The sequence below is a fragment of the Canariomyces notabilis genome (assembly GCF_033297395.1).
Source record: "Canariomyces notabilis strain CBS 508.74 unplaced genomic scaffold N656scaffold_3, whole genome shotgun sequence".
NCBI lineage: Eukaryota > Fungi > Ascomycota > Sordariomycetes > Sordariales > Chaetomiaceae > Canariomyces > Canariomyces notabilis.
This window is the reverse complement of record NW_027041825.1, coordinates 1,538,790-1,562,428: the sequence shown is the minus strand read 5'-3', so window position 1 is coordinate 1,562,428 and position 23,639 is coordinate 1,538,790. Positions and strand designations below refer to the sequence as shown.

Here is a 23,639-nt window from a genome sequence, read left to right as displayed (position 1 = left end):
GGATCGGATTAAGGCGATAGGGGTCAATCCATTTGATGTCAGCGGCGTCGGAGATCTCGTCGCTTTCTTTGTCCCTTCGGGCAACCGAGATCTTATGAACACACAGGGGAAGGCATTTGATTCCCACAGGGGGCACTATCTAGGGGAAGCAAGCAATCAACTCTATCCAAAACGGGTGCTATTGGCTGCTGCAGCCTCAAAGGAACTCTTTTGCATCGGCTTTGTATTTTGAAGGATCGGGGCCAATCACTTTCGGGGTTTATACATCTCCCGCGCGCCCGATCCGCAGCCTCGGTCCCGAGAGCTGTGGAGCGAGCGATGCCGACACCGCCAACATTAACAATGAATCAGGCTATGTATGGTGAAGTTACCTTAGTCAACTTCCACTGCTTACGAGTACCAGGCCTGTCGAGCAATCCTTCCAATGCCAACATACACCGACGGGCCGGGCCCCGCGTCGCGTCGACACTGCAGTCTGCAGCTAGGGACATGCCCTTCTTGGGATGTCATCTGAAGGATGTCGAAGCAATATACAAATAAATAGGGGCTCGCGTCCGGTATGCAAAGGGCTTACGCTGGTTCAGTTTCTCAGTTCAGGTTGGATGAAGACTCGATATTTTCTCTGAGCGTTGCTGACATTTGGTAAAAGCACTTTGATATATACGAAGCCATCTTCAGTACCATGGCTCCTATCGTCACCGTTGACCATGGCGATACCGGCCGAGTGAATCTCAACCAGGTCGCACCCGAGCTCACAGCTGCCGCCAACGCCGTCGAAGCGCTCAAGGCTGTCCAGGAGATCGTCAACTCGTTTCTCTCCAACGGCACTCTGCTGGGACAACCCCTTATCCCGACGCCTGAGCGAAGTCCAGTTCCAAAATTGGAAGAGTTTGTCGAGGGTGATGTCGACGACATTGCGGAAAGAGAGCAGGAGCAGGTAGTAACTGGTGATGAAGTCAACCTGGCGGAAAATGTGATGTCTGATGGTGACATGAATGGATCTGAGTCTGCTACCGCGCCAACGAGTATAACCCCGGCCTGCCACCGTGACCTGCAGCCCCCTACCATTGAAGAACCACCAGCCGCCGACCCCAAGACAGCCCGCCTCCGCCAGCTCAGCGATCAAATCAGCCGCAACATCTCCCTGATATCATCCCCGGACACAACCGACTCGGATGCCGCCAGCTTGCGCGTCAAGACAGCCACAGCCGCCGCCGAGCTGGCCGGTGCGGTGCGCCCGCCGCCAGACGTCGTCATGAACCTGTTCGCGACCATGTCAGTCGTGTCGGCCGTGCGCCTGTTCATGCACTGGCGCGCCTTCGAGGCTATCCCCACAGGACCAGGCGAGCAAATTACCTATCGTGAGTTGGCAAAGCGCATTGATGCGGAGGAGGGACTCGTTAGTACGTCTAACCTCTAACACCGCTCACCCCTTATACCCCTATCAATCAAACCGTCAACTCCGAATCCATTCTAATCACTCCCCGGGCCGGGTATAACCAATCCCAGCCCGCGTAGGGAACATGCTCACCTCCTCCTCCATCCTGTCCTACCACGCCCCTATTTCATCTTCACCGGATGAATCAGAATCACCCTCAATCTCCGTCTCCCACACCCCAACCTCCCTCCTCCTCCTCCCACGCAGCCCTTTCTCAGCCATGTTCTCCCTTCTGTACACCAACATAGTCCACACCTCCACCATCCTGCCCGACTACTTCACCCACTACGGCCGGACGGAACCCATCGGACCGGCCCACATCCCAACCTCCTATCTCGCCGGCCAGCCGGAACTGGATTATTTCACAGTCTTGCGCCGCGACCCGGCTGCAACACAGAACTTTATGCGCGCCATGGCTGTCAGCCATGCGAGGGTTCCTGTTGTCGGGATGTACCCGTCCGCGAGGGTGGCGGAGATAATTGCTATGGCGGAAAGGCAGGGTCGGGAGGTGGTTTGGGTGGATGTTGGTGGTGGTGCGGGGCATGTGTTGAGTTTGTGGAGGAAGAGGTATCCGGGGCTGGGGAGAAGGGAGGGGTGGTGTGTGGTCCAGGATTTGGAGGAGGTTGTGAAGGTTGCGGAAGGGAAGGCGAAGGGGGACGCTGCAAGGGATGGGGTTGCGAATGAGATGGGCTTGGAGGGCGTGAGGTGGATGAGTATGGATTTCCACTCTGAACCGCCCGTCAGGGGTAAGTACCTACCTTACCTCACCTACCTCCCTCCTTACCTTAGCACTCCAACCACCACCCACAACACACAAACTGCCCACCCTACCCCCCAGCCCAGCCCTAGAATTAACAAAACCCCAGGCGCCCTAATCTACTACCTCCGTCACATCCTCCGAGACTACTCCGACCCAGTCGCCACCACCATCCTGCGCAACATAGCCCTTGCCATGGCCGGCGACGCCGACAGCCGGGTGCTGATTGCCGAACAGCTCAACCCGGACGCGGGGGACGGCCCGCTCCCGCTGTACGCCGCCTTCAAGGACTATTCCATGCTGTCCGTTGGCGGCAAGGAGCGTTCCCGCGAGCAGTTTGCTGCTATTGCTGATGCTGCGGGGCTCAGAGTGTCGGGTTTGTACCGGGATGAAGAAGGTGGGACGCTGCATGCCATTGTTGAGCTTGCGCTCAAGTGACTCAGAGGGTGTCCGGGGTGGGTACCGGTACGGATATTATACACCCCGGGGTAAGGGGTGTGCGGTGCGGTGTGGTGTGCTACTATGTTAGCACCGGGTGGATTGAGGTTGGGCTTGATACGTGTAGATTCGAGATGTTGATAAATTTCAAGATGATAAAGAGTAACCACGCTATCTGGATCAGGTAGAAGCAGGGGGAGTGTCTTGTCATACTTCGCTGGCTGTTAGCTTGGAAAGAAAGCGTCCCGTTGATCTATACCTGAAAGTATGGCAGACAACTGAGCTCGGAGCAGGCAGTGATGTACCCATGGACACTGGATCACACTCGGATGCACGCAACCTGAAGCGATGTTTATCCAAAAAGATTCAATGCAGTAACTATGTACAGCGAAATTTAGAGTGAATGAAATCCCCCACTGTCATGTCATCCCCAAAGCTATGTACACTCCACGCTATTCAGTATTCACCATGTCGAGTCATACCACCACCCCTTACAGGCACTGAGAGTACCACGGGTTCGAGTAGGTGCAGGTATACGGGCTCTGGCAGACCGTCGGGCCGGTATAATCCCGGCCGCCGCACTGGCCCCAGCGGGGGACGGTGCCGCCCGAGGTCGGGGTGCTGCTGGTCGAGGTCGTGGTCCTGGTACTGGTGGACGTAGTGCGCGTCGATGTCGAGGTGGTGCGGATGGTGGTGGAGCTCGAGACGGGCGGGTTGCCGCCGCCAACGCTGCCGAGACCCGCAACGGTCGAGTTGATGGGGCCGAAGCGGATGTTGGAAAAGACGACGTTGGAGTTGGGGAACTGGGCCTCGACCTCGGCGGGGACCCCCGACGTGGTCGGGCACTCGCCGCGCTCGGCGCCCGGGCGGCCGGCAGCGTCGACCGGGTAGGTCGAGTCCAGCCACAGCATGTTGGCCGCGTGGTCGTCCCAAATTGACATGACCAGCACCATGCTCTCGAGGGCGCGGCCCATCTGCGCCAGGCCGCCCTTACGGCCGAAGTCGTCAATGTCGCCAAAGGCCTGCTTTTGGGCATCGCAGTAGGCCTCCGTGATGGAGTTGCCCGGCACGCCGGTGATCTTGGACTCGGAGTTGGGGATGATGACGCCGTTCTGCGCGTAGAAGCGCTTGATCTCGGACAGCTCGCCGGCCGCGTTCTTGAGGAACTGGGTGACGACGGTGAACTTCTTGGTAGTGTCGACCGTCTTGCCCTCGCCGTAAAAGGTCCTGTCGCCCTGGCGGTACGAGTTGAAGTCGCATCCGTCAGGGTCGCAGGTGCCGCCGTAGCGGTCCGAGCTGTAGGTGCCGCCGCACGAATCGCCCTCGCACCTGTGCTGGCCGATGGTGGTGCAAGGGTGCGGGGTAAAGGCCGTTGAGACCTTGTTGGCCTCCCAAATGTCCATCTCGTCGCAGCACGTGCCGTACCTGCCGAACCCGGCGTTGGCGTCGTTGGTCGAGCCGGCCCAGCCCTCAACATTGGCCTCACCGTTGATGAACTTGATGTCGCGCGGGCACTGCGAGTCGCAGTAGCCTGTGCCGTACTTGGCGCCGGCCTTGTTGCCCGAGTACTTGGACAGACCGCCATCGGGGTCCATCGAGACAAAGTACAGAGCGCCGTTGAGGCCACAGCCCAGGTTGGACACATCGACATCAAAGGTAAACTCGTTGCCGAGGAGGTTGAACACTGCTCGCCGTCAGCCGAGTGCCCGCTATGCACCTCACCTTGTGCGCAAGACTTACTCTGGTACTTGGTGTCGCTCTCCATCAGGTAGGTACGCGAGCCGATGTTGGTCGAGTACGGGCCCTTGGTGACGAACTTAAGGTTCAGCGAGTTGCCGCTGGTGGTGATGCCGTAGGTGCCTGAGTAGTCGGCGCCGTCAACGCAGCACTTGGAAGCGCAAGTCTTGCCGTCTGTGCAGATCGACGTGTCCCACTCGTTGCCGCTGTAGCAATTGGTCGCGCCGGACACTTGGTGCGTCCACCGCCAGTTGGAATCGAGGACGACGGAGCCCGCGACGCTAGTGCAACTGCCATTTCCGGTGCACCTGGACCATGACAACGAGGGGTGATTCTCAGCGGTGAGGGTGCACACCTGCTGAGCGGAGGCCGACGCCACGAGGGCGGCCAGGGTCGCGAACTTCTTGTACATGGTGGAGATGCGGAGAAGGCAATGAGTGCGTGCTGAGGGTGAGAAATCAAGAACAGCGAGCCAAGCTTGGTGTCCTCCTGTTATATACCCAGTTGTGTTTCTCCTTTACTCTCCATCGTGAACTCCATGAGGGCTGAGGGCCGTCCTTCCGGACAGTCGGGAGCAGCCTTCCTCAAGGGGTCAGCCCGTGCATAGTCGCCACTCGTTGACTTGGTGAAGACGGCTCTCGGCCCGTCGATGCTCTCCCAAAGCGCCCTAGTCTGTCCGCCCGCCATGATCCATGGGGAATAGCGCCGCCTCGTGGCCTAAGGCCAAACGATGGACACTAGGAGGAAGGGGGGCTGCAAGCCATAGCCGACACAGCCCAAGTCAAGTTGCTTGTCCCTCTTGGTCATTGCCTCCTCGGTAGCGAGTAGCCCAGGGTGAGGGAGGGTCCTGAGGGAGGGACTGCCAGCGACACTCGTCTCCAGTTCGCCAGTTCGGCAACGGCAAGCCCAAAGGGTTCGTGATGGCCGGGGTTTCGGGCAGCCATGTCACATCGAGACTGGCACATGCTGAACACACAGACAGACGAGTTCGTGGAGCCGAGCAAGGGAATAGATTAAGGTTGGCGGAGAGCCGGCAGGGGCTGGCGGCTCTCATTGGAGGGTTTTCGTTACGGAAACCGGGGTCTCACGGAGGCCATGCGCCGAGTGCGACTTGGAGACCGGGTCAGCCACCTCCTCTTGGCCTGGCAATGTCCCGTTGCCCTTTGCGGAACCAGGAACTAGGGAACATGGGATCGAAAAACCAGCGCAGAACGCGCCGAAGTTGCCGTTGATAATCGATGACTGTGTGCAGCCACGCGCCGCCGCATAACTGGACGCTAAGTTCGCTAACAGCCTCTCGCGGGCGTGGCAGCGTGGTTCGCGTTCGATTGATGGAGACGGGAAATTTCTTGAACCAAGACGACAAGCGAGGCTGGGGAAGACTCCGCCGACTCCTCTTTCCCCGTTTTCCCCGCAATCTGATTGCAGATCTAAACGGTTCCAGGCCGTTTTTAGGTCTAACATTTCACCTTGGTAAACGATGTTGTTGTTCCATGTCGTGGACAAGAAGACTGAGGCTCAAAAAATAAATGAACAGGAACAAATTGAGAATACACCCCAGTTGACCGGGTCGCCCGACAACCGGGAAAAAGCTCGTCCTCGCAATTTGCCTATATTGGCGGACGTCATGCTACCCGTGTAACTGCCCTGTTGCCGTTGAGTGAGACCGAGAAACGCGGCAGGAAGGTGGGTTGAAGCCTCCCGCATCGCCAGATTCTGCCCCACCCACTCTAACTTTGCCTAGAATTGGCAACTTACCTTAGGGCAGGATCCCCACACGGCTTAACGGTTTGTTCTGTTTCAAGCATTTTGAGCGCTGGAACTTCTGGTCAACACCCCTTTTCACTTGGACGTGATTCCTTCCCCACAAACCCACACTCACAGCTGCCTTACATCGACTCGTGAGTGAATCGGAACGAATCTAGTCGCGGACAGGCCGAGAGCAAGTTTCTGTTTACCTCAGTGGCCTCGTCGAGATCATTGTGGGCTGTGTTCTAGCAACATCTTCTTCGCCCTCAATAATCGCACGGTATCAGCCTAACTGGCACCTTTGTAGGGCAAAGGGGGTTTGAAGCTCACCAACGACTTTGCCGGGCTATTGAAAGTCCGAGCCCGACAACGTCCGCCCAACAAGCCGACGACTAGCAATGGCTTGCCATATACGCGCCTTCTTGATGGGCTGCGCCGGAAAGTGATGGGCATGAGCTGGTGAGAAGCCGTGACTTGTCAGCCCCATTCACGACTTCATGATGTGGTGACTTCAGCTGCCATGTCCCCTCACCTAACTCGGCTTGATCCACCACGTCAGCCTACTGCGACTTGACGGAGCGAGCAACCGATGATCCGGAAGGCAAGGGACGGAACCACTTGCCCCCGCCATGTGGCTTCCTGAATGGGCACCAAGGGACGACCAAAAGCCACATGTTGAAGCATACAGATCAGGCCTTCTTGCCGTCAACTATGAAGTTTCAGTGAAACAATGTGAGTGTGAGACATTGTCGTCCTCAAAGTGATGAGGTCCCGGAATACTTCAATACACGCATATGCAGCAGAATCTGAGATCTGGTCCAAATATAGTACCATCTACTGAGGTATGAAGAGGCGAGAATCATCAATTCTGCCCACAATCTATCTGTGTAACACAGCAGCTGCTATTCTCGGGCTGCCATGCCGAATACAACCATATCATACAGCCCTCCAAGAGTCCAAGCAAAGCTGCCGACCTGCCTAGGTATGCAAGCTTCTCTTGGTCCTGGTGTATCCGTCCTCTTGAAAACACCACAAGTGCAGGTGAGGGATAACGACATTACCTTTGTCTCAATGAACAGGTAGCACGTAGGTTGCTCTAACTGAATACTAAACTGTGCAAACTTGGGACATTGTAGCTAGAATCAACCACTCGTTCTACTACTCGACAAGCGAGCGTGATGTTAAGGCCACGTACCCAAACTTCAAACTACCACCAACAGCTCAGCTGTTTGGAAGCCGGCCCTGACCAGACCGACCAAAACTGATGATATATAAAGCAGGACTATCCGTTTTCGGGAACTCCCTTGTCTCAATAATCACCCAGACCTTGAGTTGAGTACTGCTACCTGAACCACTGCGGCTTTGAATCACTAACAAACTACAAACACTCACTCCACCCCTGCGGAAACTCTGCGCATATTTCATCACCGACAATGGCTGACCACGTGGTCTTGATCACGGCAATCGTCCTCTTTGCTGTCGCCTCCTCTTCTTGGTCATTGGCGTCCCCCTCATTGTCCTCATGACCAGCATGAATCAAGTGTTCCCCGGCCTCAGGCCCAAGGGGACTGGCTATGAAGACCCTGAGCGTCATCCTCCTCTGACCCCGGAGCAGATCCGGGCCGTTCGCCGGGGCAGGCGCATTTCGGACCCCTGAGTGCTTGGAACACAGGGCATTCATATCTTTTGACGGCTAGTACAGCCGGTAGGTCTCTTTCCGAACACCGCGGCGCTGAACTGACTCGTTCATGTGAACTCCAGGGTAAATACAACCTGCAATACTGATCGTTATGGTTATAAACAGGTGAGTACTCCCTATCTACTTAGATTGGATCTGGGGGAACGGGAACGGGAACGGGAACGAAACGGAACCCTGATAGCGAACAAGTTGACTCATTTTACCTACCCGATACTGCCCCATTCACCATGTGCAATCTCATACTGCCAGTGCTTACTCCGTTTTCAAGACTCAATACCTAAGGCAGTACAAGTGAGTGTAACAAAAGCTTTACCAAGGACTATACGAAGTGACCTAGGTACCAAGCATAGAAGTACGCCGAACAATCCAGGTGTAAGTGTACATACAGTCGTAAGTACCTAGGCTGACATGCATGTAGAGGGTTCATGTTGCCCTGGCCTTAAGATCATGGAGCGGCCCCTGTTCAAGTTGACCACCCGCAGGCCAAAATTCATCTCGTAGGGACCTACTCCTAAAGTACAGTACGATACACCTCCACGCACCACCATTGACATCCAACAGAACACTTCCATACCGTGACACCTAAGAAACACCATATTTCAGGCTGGAGTATGGAAACATGAAGACAAGAACTTTTATGAAATGAACCCGGCAATCCAGTCCCTCTCACCCGGGAATCAAGATACTACTACTACTGATCTACAACATGAGCGGCGGAAACCAACCCAACCATCTTTACGCCACAGCCCAGCCCGTCCCTACCAAAACACCAGTGCTCTCACCCCCCCGCTCCCCCCGGAACTCAGTTCCACATAACGTTAGTTGGATATACAGACCTCCAGCTGTTGATGACCGCCAGTGACAGTCACGAGCTCAAAGAACAGGAAAGACACAGCCTGAACCCCAAATGGAAATCTCTCAGACCCTTTTCCCGGCGCCAGATGTCAATAGGGCACTACTAACTCGCAGCGAGCTCCCTAACTATCCTCCCTCGCCTGAAATTACCACAAAGCCACAAAGCCACAAAGCGCGTCTCGGGAGCATCTGAATCTGATCATACAACCATACTACACAATCCTCCATCCGCGAGCGAGCTGTTCCCATGATCTCATCCTGTCTCGATCATCCTGTCTTGGTCGCTATTTAGCAGCTAGCCTAGTCCAGCCCAACCCATAGTGGCCGGCCAGAATCTCCCTGCGCAGCACACGTCAATCCCATTCACTCTCCTCTCCCCACCGCACCGCACCGCACCGCATGGTATCCCGCCGTCACAGGACCCGACCCGACTCTTGTACTCTATCTAGAGCAAGTTCGCCGCCGCAGCGGGCCGTCCTCTGCGCGACCTGCGGGGCGTAGGCGACGGGTTCGAGTGACCACCGCTAGTGAGGGCCGACGAATCGCGCTTGAGCCGTTTGACGGGGCTGCGGCTGTTTCCAGCAGCTGCTGCGCCAGCGGTGCGCTTCTTGTTGCCGCCGCCATCCACCTAGAATGGCCGGGCATCGTTGAGGTGCAGGTTCATGAGCCAGCGGGGCAGTTTGCGGTCGCGCTCGTAGATGAAGCCGCAGTTGTTGCAGAGGGACTGGTGATTCATGTTGTTAGCGTATGAAACGGTGTAGGCTAGGTGAGGTAGATGAATGGATTACTCACCCTCGGTCCCAACGGCCCGTCCCTGACCGCCCACACGCTGGTACCCCACACGCGGCAGTGCGAGCAGCGCCACGTCATGCGCTCCGCCTCGGTGAGGGTGCCGCCGCCTCCGTAGCCGCCCGCGTCGCCGGCAGACGGGGTCCCACGGCCGCCGGGCGTGCCCGATCTGCCAAAGGGCGACGGGCTCCGGAACCCCCTCTTCTTCCTTCTATTACGCTCGCCCCTGCCCATGCGTTCCTCCTCCTGCTCAATCAAACCACTAAACGCAAACCCAATGGGCACGCCGCCCGCCATGCCGGTATTGCTGCTGAACCGGGCCGTCTCACGGCGCAGGCGGCGGATCTGCCGCTCCCTGTCGCCCTCGCGCTTTTCGATTTCTTCCTTGCTGAGCGTCTCCAGCTTGGGCTCCCACTCGTCGGCCAGGTGCTCCGGGTCGTAGCGCCAGCCGGCGCCCTCCCCGCCGGCGGTCACGGCCGCGTCGTTGGGGAACTCACCGGCACCGGGAATAGCGCCGACACCGGCACCGGCGCCCCAGCCGGCCACCAGCCCGCCGGATTCGCACGCCTCTTTTTTAAGCTTGAGAACTGCCTCGTAGATGGCGTGCGTCATGGCGGGGATCCACTCGCCGTGCAGCCCCAGGTCGGCGCAGGTCTGCTTGGCAAACATCTCGGCCGTGCCCGGAGGGTGCAGGAGCGACCACTCAAACCGGTCTGTGTACACCTGAGATGAGAGGGTGATGTTGAGGTTGATTATGCACCGGTATGTGTCGTCCGGGCTGCTGTCACCTGCATCCCCGCCGTCGTCCGGCATGGGCGTCGCCTCCGCTGTCACCGCCCCCTGCCCCGTCTGCACCACCGCTGCTGGGGTGCCGGGACCGGCGGGTTTGGATGGTGTGGATGGCATGGCGCTAATTGTTCGGCCTCCGGCTCCCACGCCTCCCATGGGGGTGTCAGCTCTCGAGCCAGTGTTGGGTAAGGGTGTGCCGCGGTCGAGTTGGGTTGTGATATTGGCTGTGGTGGTAGTGGTTTGTTTGGGCGGTTCGGGGCGGCTGACATGCGAGTGGAAGAGCGGGTGAAGCGCGACGCCGGCGTATTCCTCTAGCTGAGTCCTTATCTGCTTGCTAATTTCGGCGATGGTCGCGGCGCGGTTTGGGAGGTCAAGGTCCTGCACCAGCTGTGTGGCGAACTGGTCGGTTGTGATTAGGGTTTCGTGGAGATTCCACAGGAAGGTGTCGCGCAGACGGTATGGGACTGTTAGCTCTTGCGGCTTGAAGAATGGGTGAGTCGGATCCACGATGCTTTGTGTCGGCACGGGGACCTGTGGGGTAAAGGCGGGGATGTCGAGGTCGATTCGGATGGGAATAAGGGTGAGAGGCAGGCAGGATTGAGCAAAGTTCTGGGCATCGGAGCGATTGAGGCGCATCTTGCCCATCCACTCGCGCCAGACGCCTTGCACCTCGACGGGTACTGATGTGTCCTTGCCAACCTTTTCGCTAGGGTCGGTTTTGGCGCTGCTGTCGTCGCGTCGCAGACTGCGCAGGCCTGTGGGCCGACGGCGACCGTCATCATCGTCGTCGTCGTAGTCATCGTAACCGTCCTCGGCGTAGTTTATGATGGTGGTGCCCCGCTTTGTGGTGCGCGCGAGTGGGTTCGAGGGCGCGGCACTGGGCAAGACAGGAGCAAGAAGTGCATTGTTGTATGTGCGCAGCCGGGGTGGATAGGACGACAGCACGGCCTGCTGAAAGTCAGACCGCACCGCCATCGTGAGAATCGATGATCAAGTTTCGCAGTGCGCGGGTTATCTCATATCGGCTGGGACACTTGGGGCGCGCCGAGTTGAAGTAAAAGAGGATCGCTTCTTGTGGTAGGTCGAGTCGCTCGGTGCGGCTGCGACAGCAACCGGCGTCGGGGTGCCTTCAAAAGCTATCGCGGGGACGGATAGCTGTTTGAATCGGGTTTTGCCAGTGTCTATATGTTTTAAGAAAGAATTGTAGGATTTATTTCACCAAGGCGCGACAAGCTTGACTCGTGCTTTGTTTTCTCGCAATGTTCTTGGGAAACGCTTTCTTTCCTGTGAATGCTTGAATGCAGTCAAAACGCGACGCATCGCAGAGTGGGCCGCTATTCCTGAAGAAGTTAGCATTTGACATGGGCGCTAGCTTACATAAGGTGTGCCTGCCACTGCAGGGCTGCACTGCACCGTGCTAACCACGTTCATCAAACAGTGTGCGAGGCTTCAGGTTCAGGAAAGACGATCCCGAGACAATTCATCTCCGCATTTCACTTTTCCCCAAGTCACATTGATTGCTGTGCGACATTCTGTTAAATCTTGTCGCCAATGACATCCCGAACTCAGCAATCCCCTTCACAGACCAAGACAATACACATGGATCCGAGTAACGTGAAGGGTTGCAATGCGTCGAAAGAGGATATAATCGGCATGTGGGGGGCGCATTGCGCGTTCACTGTCGGAGGTCGGCGCCCTTTGGGCTGAACATGGCAAATGTCACCGCTGCAGCCAATCCTATATGAAGACACACCCGATGGACGTTGCAGAGGATCTTGTGTAACCTGCGATATATCAGGGGTTTTCTGAGTCAGCTTCAACTTGGCACTCTATTTTACCAAAGCACTTCCCCAGCCTGGTTCCGAACTGTGTCCAAATCATGTTCCCGAACTTGAAGAGCGCCCGCCGGCGCTGCCATCAACATGGCGGGGATGGAAGAGCCCATAGCAAGCCCGGCGACTTTCTACATCGCCGACGACTCCGACTGGATGGGCCCGCGGGAGAAGAGGCCCTCAACAGTCGCCCATTCACTTCCACTTGTCCGCGAGGAATCCGCGAGACACGACCTTAACGAGAGACGGTCTCGTCTGTGGGATAATTTGTCGCTAAATCAGTCGCTGATTTGGTATTTCGCCATCTCACTGCTCTTCAGCCTGTTCTACTGTCTCTTCATTTACTACGTCCTCATCCGGAAGAACCCGCAAATCGGTTCCGTGCTGCTCGATGCCACAACATCCAACTTGCTCATCTCCATCTTTTCCCAGATCTTTGTCCTGCTGGCCGAAGCCTTGGTCAGCAACTTCCTGGATACACTGAGGGGCGCCCTGGCCGGTAGGGAGGCGGGCACTACCGCGACAGCCTTCTTTGGCATCAGCGCCGCGACCGGCTGGCTCTCGGTGTTTCGCCTCGTTCTGGTCAGCAGGTTCCGGGATCTGTGGTGCAACTTTAGGTAAATGGCAGATCATCCTCAATCCAAGCCACGCGCTACAGTACCCGAGACAAGTAGGCTGACAGTATTCCAGGCTTACGTTGCCCGTCCTAGGCTTGCTATTCAGTTCCGTCCTAAAGTGTAAGCTTAACCTCCAACCACGATAGATAATGTTGCTGCCGCTGACTCGCGGCTGCAGTCCAAGCCAACTTTGGCTATTACTTCATACCTAGCAAAGTCAGCATTCCCGTTTACGCAGGGCTCGTTCCCATCGAAATCCTTCTCCTGCAAAACATCCGGACAACAGACCTTTGGATCTACTTCCAGTCCTTCACTAATCTGTTGTTGGGGCATCCCAACTACTCCGTCCCCTTTTCCGCCAATGGATGTACCGGTTCTTGCAAGTCGTTTCTGCTCCCCGGAGGCCTCGAGATGGCCCGTCAGGTGGCGCCGGCCCTCAACTTGACGCTTTTCCACGGCGGTATCTTCGACAACAATGAAGCCATCAGAGTCGAGGCTTCGCGGGGCATTGTCCTGAGTTTTGAGAAGACAAGTCCCGATTTCATGTTTGACTGGGAAGAGGAGTGCATATACGCCGGCGAACAGATCGACGACGGCGTTCAGCTTTGCGTACAGCAGTCGGGGGACTCGGTGATTGCAGGTTTGTATCGCACCGTTCTTCGCTCGCCACTTCTATGTACGCTGACGACATCCCTTGCAGGATGGACCTCGTGTACCCAGGAGATCTGGGACAGAAATAACGATACCTACTCTACCGCCTGTTGGGACGACCTCAGCTGGACGCGCAAGCCCATGGAGTGGACGACCAAGATGACGGGGCACTATCACTACGCTACGGCAACCTACGACCGTCTCAACGGCTCCCTGATCGATGTCCAACCCATCGCGCCACCCCCTTCGGCCAACCAGACCCTGCTCGCCTCTCCCATCCCGCTGTCGGCCCCCGACTACCGCACCCTGTACCGCAAACTGCTGGTACCCGTCAACGGCTCGTCGAACGCGCTCGAGAGGACCAAGATCGACTCGTTCACGTACGACCTGATCTGGCTGCACCGCACCTACCAGGTGTCGTTCCCTGACCAGGAGGACGCGCCGCTGTCGTACCTACAGAACTTCCTTGCCGTGCCCATCCAGTTCGGCATCGTTGCCATGGAGTTTGCAAACTACACGCAGAATCCCGAACTCCTCAAGGCCTTCTTTGGCCCCCAGGGCCTGCCGCTGCCCGACGACATGATCACGGTGGCGGTCGGCGGCCGCTCCACCTCCCGCCTGCTCATCCAGGAGTGGACCGGCTGGGCCTTCATCGCTGGCACCGTGGCCATGCTGCTGCTGGCTGGCGGCGGGATCTGGTGGCTGCTGAGCCGACCGACGCCCGTTCTGGGGAGCAGCGGGATTCCCGAGCTCGATATTCTGCGGGCTGGCGGGTGGGATGGGCCGGATTCACACGGGCAACAGCGGAGAGGAAGTGGCGGCGGGCAGGGCTTTACGGATAGGAGAGGGGATGGGAGGATGGTCGTGCATCTTCCGGAGGGCGTGGCGGCGTTGACACGGCGCGAGACGACGTCTGGTTGGCGCATGGCGTCGTCGCTCAGAGATTGGGGGATTGTAGCCGTGAATCAGGGCAGGGACGAGGGTCCCACGCTTGTCGCGGTGCAGAAGGTCAAGGGGAAGAAGTCGACAAGAGACGTACATGTGCCCTAGCATGGTTACTGGGTAATTTTATATACGAATCATGATTGCAATGGCACGACTCCACGCAGCTTAAACAGCGCCCTGGCCCCCACGCTTTTTGAACGTCAATGGGCCTGGGTACAGCACTGGAACTCGGAAAACACGGCCATGAAGCATCCAGTTGGCTTCGCTTGTATCGGCGGAACTTTCGCTACTATTGCTCGAGCCAAAACAGTATTCTGCTCACTGCACCCATCAGGTCCTTGTATCCCGAGTCACGGGCAGCCCTCCATCCATTCCACACCCAGGGGGTACAGTACCAATTTACATACCACCCAGCCAGTGGCCCGCCCTACGGGACAGTCGTCATGACACCACCATAAACACCGGTTGGCTTCCCCGCCGACTTCCCGCGAGCCGACGTCTTGAGATCAGCCACGGTCTGGTTGGCGAGGGGGTTGATGGCGGCCACCATGCCGTTGGCGCAGTGCATGCCGACCGAGCAGTAGTAGTACATGGGCTCGGTCGAGTTGATGGTGACTCTGAAGACATTTTTCTTTTACGAGAGTGATACATAAGTTAGTGCCCCTGTTTGGTACCCATCTTTACACATACACATTGATGTTGGACGAGAAGGAGACGAAGAGGTCTTACATTATTCGCCGACCCAGCTTGGACACCAGACGAAAACCGCTCGCCGCTCGCCCGCGGGCTGCAGGGCGTGGCATACTCGCTCGTCACGGCGTCGTGCGTGCCGCCGACAAAGTAGAAGTCGACCGTGTCCCCGACGGCGGCGGTGATCGTGTCTGGCGTGAATGTCAGGCCCCCCCGGCCCACGTCGATGCGGTGGCTGGCTGCGTGGACGGTGCTAGTGGTGGCAGCAGCCAGGGCCAAGGCTAGATGAAGAAGGGGACTAGTACTGGTAGTGAGCATCTTCGTTATGAGTAGGTAGGTATGAGAAGGTTTGAGCGGGCAACACTGTGACACTGTGACTGAGGTGGTTTGAGAAGGTTTTCTCCGAGCCGGCTGCTGCATGCTCTCCTTCGGCTCGGTGTCTGGTTGTTTATATGATCATTATGATGCCACTGCCGTACATGTACCCAAGCCAGACAATTGCCGGCCGCCCAGGTCCGTAGTACGTAGTACGCTTTACCTTAGACCGGGTCCATAGTCCATAGATGGTGAACGCAATCACACCGGACGGACATTGTCCTTCAACCAGCAATGACCAGCAATGACCAGCACCAGCGCGTGACCGGCACGCCCGGCGTCACTTACAACGCGTAGATCAGCCGCCAAATTGGATCGAGAGGACTTGCAAAAGGGCAATATCAGCCTTTCTCCCCGCAAATAGCCCTGCCCTATCGGAGTCCGGCAGAGGCGGGAGAGAAGGAGGGGAGCCTTGGCGGCGCGCCCTCGCCGGTATAGACTATAGTGACGGCTAAGTATTTGGGTCCTGCCGCAAGTGCCCGACCCAATACGACGTCACGGTGTCAATCCCGAGTCGTTCTTCTAGGAGCGGAGTCCAAGTGGTGAATGATTGCTACCGGATGGGTGGTGTCTACGGATAATTTAATCAATTGCATCAAGGGGTCCGTTAGGAAAGGATACGGGACTTGTGTGGATGTGGTTTGGACTATGGGCTGGACTGGACTGGACTGGACTGGACGCATGGGGAGCTCCGATCCGACCTCAGGCGGCGACGCGTTGTGCTCTCTGCTCACTGCTGGCCAGGAGCCTAGCGGTATATAGGTCCACGGTCGTGATGAGCGCCGAACCTAGGTACTACCGTACTAGTAGGTACTCGGTAGACAACCTGAAACTTCCCTTGATACCTTACCTACTTCGTTGCAATGGACGTCGCAAACAGACCCGAGTGTGTAGAGTGATATGGGATTCTGCGAAGCTCCATTGGACTTGAAAAGTTGGGACACGACATCATAACCCGATAGGTGCTCATTACTATAGTGGTAGTTCAGGGGGAGGTTCAACAAATATATGGGCAGTGCGACGTACTCGCCTAGTTGATGACATCTTACCTGTAGCTGTAGCGATGCGACGACCGACGACGTTTTCTCCGAGTCGCATGCTGTGCGGGCAAAATTTAACTAAGGCTATCCTCTATCCTGTGCATGAACTGGCACCTGTAAAATGCACCATGAGAACCATTTTCATCCGTCGCTCATCGGTAGATGGCTTGAAGCTCATGTATAGCTTCGTCCTTTTGCTTCTGCCGCTTGAAGCACCTCCAGACGAAGAAGTAGACGGGCACAAGGAAGACCACAACACCGCCAGCCAGAGCGGCATAACCCAACATGACCAACGTGGGTTGCTCCGAAAGCCTCAAACCCCTATCACCAACAAATTAGCTAAAATAATGGCAACCCTTTCAGTGCCTGGAAGACCTACAGTCCGTTGCTGATAAGGAGAAGCACCCATATCAGCCTACCAACCCACCTGTGGATGGCTGCCAACAGGGGGGTGCTTTCTGGCGGCTCCTGGCCGCGTTTCTTGGCCGTGCGCTTGATCAAGGACAGGCCGATGCCCCAGAAGAACATGCAGGCCATGATGACGAAGGTCAGCAGGCCGAGGACCTGATGTCCGGTGCGGAACTGCTGAGTCTGTAGTAAACTTAGTAATCATCCAACATGAGCTCCCAATCCACTAAGAACACTACTACTGGCAGGGATAACAATGATTGCTTGCTTACCACAACATGCTCCCGGCTGATCAAAATCCCCGGAACCATGGCCCCGACAACAAACAGGAAATACATGGTCCCCGTGAAGGCATGCAGCCAGGACCAGCGCCTGCACGCGCCGGCGATGAGCGTGTCAACCGGGGCCACGGCCAGCGTGGCGATGATGTACAACACGCCGTGGGCGGTCGCTGCCCGGTTGCTGTCGCGGACCATACTGCCGCTGCTGTCTCCGGCTAGCACCGTGGTCGCGCTCGCGGCTGTGTTGAGCGGGTCGCCCACGCCGCCCGGGCCGGTTGCCCTGACTAGGTCTGCTGTGAATCGGCCTAACGTGTTGTTGCGAATTGTTAGATGCCGCTAGCTGGTGATTTATTTGATGATGATGCGGGAAAAACAACAAACCGTATGCGACGTGACGCCGGATGCGAGCATCCAGGTCGTCAGAGTTCAGCACGATGCTGGGACCCACGGCGAACATCATGGGTGAGGCGCCGGTGGCCTCGACCGAGGGCCTGCCTGCTCCCAGCACACGGCAGCTGTGGCACGTGCCGTTGGCAATTAGATCCGAGTTGCTGATGCCGGAGCCCTCGTGGAGGGTGATGCGTATCCCGCCGGAAAAGACAGGCTCGGTGTTGCCCCTGGGTAGGTCGTGTTAGTGATTGGAAAGGGGTAATACGGTTGGAAGCATCGATCAAGACTTGCGTGCTCAGCCTCGGACTCACGGTCACTCCTGGTTTGACTTGTTAGTTGCCAAATATTATATCGAATGAAACCAAGTTCGGCTTGTTGGCTGCCACTTGTGAGTTGTGACTTACCCTTGCCATCTGCTGACGGGTACATGACAAGCATCAGGGCATCGGCCATTGACCGGCCGAAGCCAATGGCAGTATACTGATACCAATCCGGGGTGGCAACATAAAAGTTGACATCATCAGATCCTTCAGGTAGGTTGACTGCGACGATGGTGTTGGTGTCGGGGATGAAGAAGGTTGAGGCAGTTTGTGCTCTCGCGAGCTGCAATTGCACGATGATGCCTGGAGTCCAGTTGTTGCTGTTAAAGGAAGCAGTTCTGGATATTGATGTTACCGAGAGAAGAACTCACCAAGGGATAGCAAATGCAACCATCGCCCACCGAAGCCCATTATCACACGACAGTTGCAATACGCTTTCTAGTTCTTGAAGATCTGCAACAAGTTCGATCGCGTCCACGCGATTATGCTCATCAACATGGAATGAGGGACCAGGTGAAGCCGAGCCCCGAGAATCTGACCGAAGGAGCCATTATGGTTATTGTAGCCCTTCCGGTGCTCAGTGACTACCAAAAGGACGGCCCAGGATGGATCGTGGGCGCTTAAGCCCGTGGAAGTATGATTCCTCGGCGCAATTGGTCTTCGAAGCGCCCACGCAACTGTTGACGATGATGCATCTAGCAATGACCGACCAATCATGGGTACGGCTCCAGCGGGAATATCGTGCAGAACACTGCTTCCCAAAATAAGATACCGTAGTTTCCAACGTTGCAATAAGTTGCAACGGTTAAGTTTCATTGAAGCAACGAGAGTCAGGTATTTTGACTGTTTTAGTGCAGGGTTAGGGCTTGCTGTCCGTCCTAGACTCAATGTCCGCCATCTTCGTTCCTGCCAGCAGCGCTCGCAACAACAGCGTTCTGTTGCACATTCCTAGATCCTCGTGGCAAGACGTTCCTTGGAGCTGTCCAATGACCGATTCCCAGTGTCTCGATGATGCTTGCCTTGATTCCGCTCATCCGCCGAGATTCCACGTGCAATTTCACGTGATTGTTCAATGCCCTTCAGAACAAAAAGATGGTATGCGTGTTACAACGCCGAGATTTTCAAATCGATGAAAATGGGGTTTGGGCATCGGCAGTTTCTCTGCTGCCGTGTTCTATTAGAACAAAAGATGTGCAAGCACCGGTTTCAGCGCTGACCTGACGTCAAATTCAATTCCCACTCCGACGTTTTTGCGCGCTCTAGCGGAAACGCGACGACGTGGCTCAATTGCTGCCGCCCGCGCCGCAGCGACCCGCCCGATTCGTGCATTCTCGGGGCCCTCGGCCGACATTTCCTTCGATTGCCGAGCATGAGCATGCCTACGAAACCGAAGTCGGCCTCTGCGGACAATGGTGAGCACATCAATGGCCACTCGCAGTCTCCCGAGACCGAGACCCAGCCGATGCCGATGCCGATGCCCTCTCCGTGGGCCTCGACATTGCCTCCGCCGCCGCCGCCCGATGTGAAGAAGCCGACCGGGACCAAGAATGAGGGTCCCCCGCCACTTCCGCCCTCGCAGCAGCAGGTGCTTGTAATCTGTAGGAATAAGTGCGCTTTTATCCCAGCCTCAGCTCCAGCTCCCTTGTTGCATTACTCATTACTTGCCAATTGGCCACGCTGAAGTGTTTCGTCGCTGTGGTCATACGTTGCTGCTCCTCGTCGAGCTGACGATCCAACAGCCCCGCGTCCTTTGACTTAGACAATCCCCTCCTCCTCTGCCCACACAGTCCTTTGACTCCTCTCCCGTGCTGGCCAAGACTGATAGCTCTGTGTACCACAGGCATTGGCGCTACATATCGTCTTTCCATGGACCATGGCTTCAGCTGCCCCCCGAGATCCTCGAGACAATGGCCAATTTCAACTACAACACGCCCCGGCCCCGTCCCATAGACCCGGCCGTCTTCTTTGATCTGGTCAAAATCAGGCGCCTAGTCGATGAGGCCACAGATCTTGCTGTTCGCGCTGCCAGTGGTGTGGCTACCATTGGCCATCGGAGCCTGCCCGGCGCCCCTCCCCATGCAGCCGCGTTAGGTCTCGACTTCGGTTTCCGGCCGGCGCTCCAGACGAAACTGAGTTCGGAAAGGAAGCATCGGATGAGGGAGCAAGCAACACAGAAGCTGGTCAAGGCATATCGCCTCGACGAGATCGCCTGTAGTGTCGCCACCATGCAGAGCGCCTCGTCCCTTGAGGAGGTGGCGTCTCTGGTGCTCCAGCGGAATGCCCAGGACCCAGATGCAAAGTATGTCCACTTCTTCCACGAGAAGATACCGAGTCGCCAGCTAGCCGATTGCACTAGCCTGGCGCCACTCAACGACATCATCGCTGCGAGACCAAGCGACCCAGAGCCCTTGAGGACCCGAGCCATGGTGCGAGTCTTTAAAGGAGACTATCAGGGGGCCATTGATGACCTGACAGATGCCCTCAGGCTCCACCGTCTGTACCGGCCAGCTCTCACCGCTCGAAAGGCGTCTTTTCAAGAAACCCAGATTTCTGAGAGGCAGGGGAATGGCCGGAGATCAGAGGATGTTGTCTTGAAGGACGAAGACCAGCCCAGCAGCCTGGAGATGCAGCTACTCTTCCAGCGCGCAGGCGTCTACCTAACAATTGCCTGCCGCCATGTTCCGCTTGCCCTTCCAGAGCAGCCCTTATCCCTGCGGGAGTCTGCTGCCACACACTTGGATGCGGCGAACGGGCATCGCGAAACCGGTCCCGGGAGCGACGGTGGAGTCGCGGGACAAGAACCAGAACTAGAATTGTCACTGGCGGAGAAGGAAGCTCGGTCGAGGATGGCCGAGGCAAGAAAGCTTGTAAGACACAACGCGAAGCGGGCATTACGTGACTACACAGCCTATCTCTCCCACTTTGAGTATTCGCCGGATCTGCCCATCGAAATTGCCGAGGAGTTCACCCGGAAAGTTAACTATGCCGTGAACGGCGCTAGGATGCCCCGATCACCAAGTTATCCTCCGGGCTCTCGCTCCCCTGCGGCCGGTGAGGGCGGTGCCGGCATCGCACCCTACCGCATATATGCACTTCCAGACCTCTTCACATCTTCCCCTCCTTCCGGCCTGCCCCCTTATCCAAGCACAGAGCTTGCCTCATTGCGACACCAGCAACCCCCATCTCCTGGCCCGGTGCGGACTACGACGGAAACCCTGACTTGCCACCCGCTCCTCACCGACGCGCTCCATGCGCTCTTGTTGTGTCACTGTCTCATACAGACATCCGCCAAAGAGCTACTCCGCCACGCCTACATGGTGGCCCGACTCGCGCGCCTCGCCGACGGCTACCCAGTGTTCCAGTCCAGCAGGTGCCCAGCTCGGACCGACTGGGTCGAGGTCCTGCGAGCGGCCGGCAACTGGATTCAGTTGGCGGGCAAGTGGGAGGATCTCTGTGCGCCGGCTCCCCTGCCGCTGTTCCAATCGACCGGGAGCGGTACCGGGCAGCAAATCCCCGTCTCGCTACCGCCGCTCAACCGGGCCAAGGCGCTGCCTACACCGAGAAACGATAGCGCGGCCACGAGTCCCGAGTCTCCCACTGCGCCAGCGCCTGCGGTCTTAGCCGACGACGCTGCAGCTAATGAGGCCGAAAAGCGGCGCATGGATCATATCCAGCGCCAAGCTGCCCCGGACGCTGATCGTGTCGAAGACGAGCCCCCGTTCCACGTGGCCATCCGGGCGCGCCAGCTGCGCGCCGAGCACGACTACCGCATCGAGAACGCCGTAGCCGCGCTCGACGCCAAGCTCGCACGGGGCGGGCTCAAGAACCCGCCGGCAACAACCAGCGACGACAACAATACAACAGATCCCACTCCAGCACCCGCTTTTCATTCCACTACAAATACAGCAGGATCTCAAAATCAAAGTCTTGCTCCAACGGCTAGCAGCAGCAGCAGCAGCAGCACCGCCGGAACGACCAATATTAACACCAACAGTACCAGTACCAGTATCAGCAACGGCGAGAAAACAGCCAAACCCTCACCATCACCAGCTGCTGCCCCTACCCCCTGCAGCCGCCCGGCGTTTGTTGACCACGACTGCGGGCACCACTACCCGATGCAAACAGAGCGTGCCAGCGCCGTCGCGCGGTGGGTACTCGAGGCGCCGCTCCCCAGTGCCGCCGGGTCTGGGCCCGCGGCGGCCGGCGACGGCGCGCGCAGCAGGCGCAAGAAGAAGACGGCTGCCAAGAAGCAGCCTGTCGCTGCTTCGGTAGGCACCAGCACCGGTACCGGCATGGCAAGGGTGGGTATGGGTGTGGATGTGCGGACGGATAAATGATGAGCGGGACATGAACGTGGGCAGTGGCAGTGGTGAGACTGGTTGAGATCTGGATTGGTGATGGTGATGATGGCGGGGAGAAGGGGTGGGAGGGTACGACGCAGAGGGGGGAATACCTTGCCTTGCTACAACTGCGAGGCCGATTTCGAGTGTACGGCTATGGCCGTGTAATGTATACAAGAAGAAAGTAGTTGCTGCAGGGGCTGCCAGTGCAATAACATTGATTTAAAGCAGCGTTGATCTGGATTCAAGTGACTTGCTCAGGAGATTTAACCTCACCTTCTACATGATCATGCACGCGGACTACAGCAGTACAGGTCCGCCCAGTAGCGTTGCCGTACTCCTCGGGTTCTGTTTGATTTAAGCTGGACCTGTTATAAACCTTTCTTATCATGGAACATTAAACCGCCCCTGAATCATTCGTATACTAAGTATAGCTATGCTAGATCCCTAGAGGTCGGGGAGGCGGCTTGCGGTCTGCTCGTAAGGACTCGAAATGGCCTTTATACTGCCTCATCAAATGATCAAGGTCATATTGCATCTCCTCCATAGGATTGTAATCAGGCGGTATGATGTTTATGCGTTCCAGGTCTACAACCCTAATGGCCCAATCCCTGCCATTATTGTTGATGAGATGGAAATTGTCGAGCTTCAGGTCGTCATGGGTAATCCCCCGGCTGGCAAGAGCACGTAGTGCTTGGTCGAAAAGCAGCCGCATGTCTTGCACGCTCAGGACCGCGCCCTCAGGCTCTACGACACATACCCCTCCGATATCCGACAAGACCAGAGCACGAGTCCCCTCGTACTGAGCCTGGCCGTAGCATCTTGGGATCACGAGCCCTTGTAGACATTTCAACCTCTCGTAGACCGCGATTTCGTTGTCGAACTCTTCCTCCCACCCGTCTTTCTGCTTCTTCAAAACAATCTTTGTTGGTAAGAACCATTCTGGGAAGGATGCATTGGCCCAGGAGCGGAGTGGCGAAGGAAGCCAGTGGAAAAGTGTCTGGATCACGAGCTGGGGGATGGAGTCACAGACACTAAGCCTCAGGACATTGGGGTGCTCTGAGTCGGATGGTTTGCCGATTGCCTTGACGGTACGGCTTCCGAAGCGGAAGTGCTGACAATGTCAGTCCAATGTTGCCGATGGTGATATAAATGCTTACCATTGTCCTTGGTGAGGACGATGAAATATATTCATCGGAATATGATGACGAAACAGATTCGCATGAATTCGAGTCTTCTTTATCCATGTCTTTTGTCCAGTCGGTGACTCGGTTGCGAGGTCGAAAATGATAAACTTTGGGACAGAGTTTGGAATTAGTACTCTAGTACTAGTACTAGTACAGGCTCAGTACTAGACTAGACTAGTACTAGTACTAGTACTGTACTAGACTAAAGTACTAGTCTAGTACGGGTTTACTATGTGTTTTGCTCTAGTACTGTACTAGTACAGAATCAGTACTAGTACTAGTACGGGGTCAGTACTAGACTAGTACTAGACT

The 23,639-nt window shown here is 56.7% G+C and overlaps 9 protein-coding genes across 9 annotated transcripts; 4 read left to right on the top strand and 5 right to left on the bottom strand.

The window, feature by feature from the left end:
* Window positions 1–596: 596 nt before the first annotated feature.
* Window positions 597–3,027, top strand: N656DRAFT_775966 (S-adenosyl-L-methionine-dependent methyltransferase). The gene is made up of 3 exons (XM_064814544.1): window positions 597–1,403; window positions 1,510–2,184; window positions 2,305–3,027. The coding sequence occupies exons 1-3, from the start codon at window positions 683–685 to the stop codon at window positions 2,631–2,633; spliced, it is 1,725 nt and encodes a 574-aa protein (XP_064673539.1). The 5' UTR covers window positions 597–682; the 3' UTR covers window positions 2,634–3,027.
* Window positions 3,028–3,124: 97 nt separating this feature from the next.
* On the bottom strand, window positions 3,125–4,782 carry N656DRAFT_766230 (carbohydrate-binding module family 1 protein; the record flags this gene model as incomplete). The annotated part of the gene is made up of 2 exons (XM_064813466.1): window positions 3,125–4,317; window positions 4,374–4,782. The coding sequence occupies 2 exons, from the start codon at window positions 4,780–4,782 to the stop codon at window positions 3,125–3,127; spliced, it is 1,602 nt and encodes a 533-aa protein (XP_064673538.1).
* A 4,519-nt stretch (window positions 4,783–9,301) lies between these two features.
* On the bottom strand, window positions 9,302–11,296 carry N656DRAFT_747486 (SNF5-domain-containing protein; the record flags this gene model as incomplete). Its single annotated transcript, XM_064812940.1, has 2 exons — window positions 9,466–11,296; window positions 9,302–9,397 (listed from the first exon to the last, which is right to left on the bottom strand). The coding sequence occupies exons 1-2, from the start codon at window positions 11,224–11,226 to the stop codon at window positions 9,302–9,304; spliced, it is 1,857 nt and encodes a 618-aa protein (XP_064673537.1). The 5' UTR covers window positions 11,227–11,296.
* Window positions 11,297–12,066: 770 nt separating this feature from the next.
* N656DRAFT_410575 (uncharacterized protein) lies at window positions 12,067–14,569 on the top strand. Its single transcript, XM_064809569.1, has 4 exons — window positions 12,067–12,700; window positions 12,774–12,820; window positions 12,879–13,340; window positions 13,401–14,569. Exons 1-4 carry the CDS (start codon window positions 12,174–12,176, stop codon window positions 14,399–14,401), a joined length of 2,037 nt encoding a protein of 678 aa, XP_064673536.1. The 5' UTR covers window positions 12,067–12,173; the 3' UTR covers window positions 14,402–14,569.
* A 154-nt stretch (window positions 14,570–14,723) lies between these two features.
* On the bottom strand, window positions 14,724–15,304 carry N656DRAFT_766226 (Cupredoxin; the record flags this gene model as incomplete). The annotated part of the gene is made up of 2 exons (XM_064813465.1): window positions 14,724–14,927; window positions 15,026–15,304. 2 exons carry the CDS (start codon window positions 15,302–15,304, stop codon window positions 14,724–14,726), a joined length of 483 nt encoding a protein of 160 aa, XP_064673535.1.
* Window positions 15,305–15,780: 476 nt separating this feature from the next.
* N656DRAFT_410426 (uncharacterized protein) lies at window positions 15,781–16,339 on the top strand. The gene has a single exon (XM_064809568.1). It carries the CDS (start codon window positions 15,996–15,998, stop codon window positions 16,290–16,292), a length of 297 nt encoding a protein of 98 aa, XP_064673534.1. The 5' UTR covers window positions 15,781–15,995; the 3' UTR covers window positions 16,293–16,339.
* Window position 16,340: 1 nt separating this feature from the next.
* On the bottom strand, window positions 16,341–18,639 carry N656DRAFT_775962 (iron reductase domain protein). The gene is made up of 7 exons (XM_064814543.1): window positions 18,172–18,639; window positions 17,885–18,103; window positions 17,772–17,799; window positions 17,472–17,707; window positions 17,082–17,395; window positions 16,781–16,992; window positions 16,341–16,722 (listed from the first exon to the last, which is right to left on the bottom strand). Exons 1-7 carry the CDS (start codon window positions 18,209–18,211, stop codon window positions 16,554–16,556), a joined length of 1,218 nt encoding a protein of 405 aa, XP_064673533.1. The 5' UTR covers window positions 18,212–18,639; the 3' UTR covers window positions 16,341–16,553.
* A 999-nt stretch (window positions 18,640–19,638) lies between these two features.
* Window positions 19,639–21,633, top strand: N656DRAFT_690916 (uncharacterized protein; the record flags this gene model as incomplete). The annotated part of the gene is made up of 2 exons (XM_064810648.1): window positions 19,639–20,519; window positions 20,577–21,633. Coding segments are annotated over 2 exons (1,938 nt in total), but the record flags the coding sequence as incomplete, so codon positions are not given.
* An 886-nt stretch (window positions 21,634–22,519) lies between these two features.
* N656DRAFT_775960 (uncharacterized protein) lies at window positions 22,520–23,445 on the bottom strand. The gene is made up of 2 exons (XM_064814542.1): window positions 23,301–23,445; window positions 22,520–23,254 (listed from the first exon to the last, which is right to left on the bottom strand). The coding sequence occupies exons 1-2, from the start codon at window positions 23,301–23,303 to the stop codon at window positions 22,580–22,582; spliced, it is 678 nt and encodes a 225-aa protein (XP_064673531.1). The 5' UTR covers window positions 23,304–23,445; the 3' UTR covers window positions 22,520–22,579.
* Window positions 23,446–23,639: the final 194 nt, after the last annotated feature.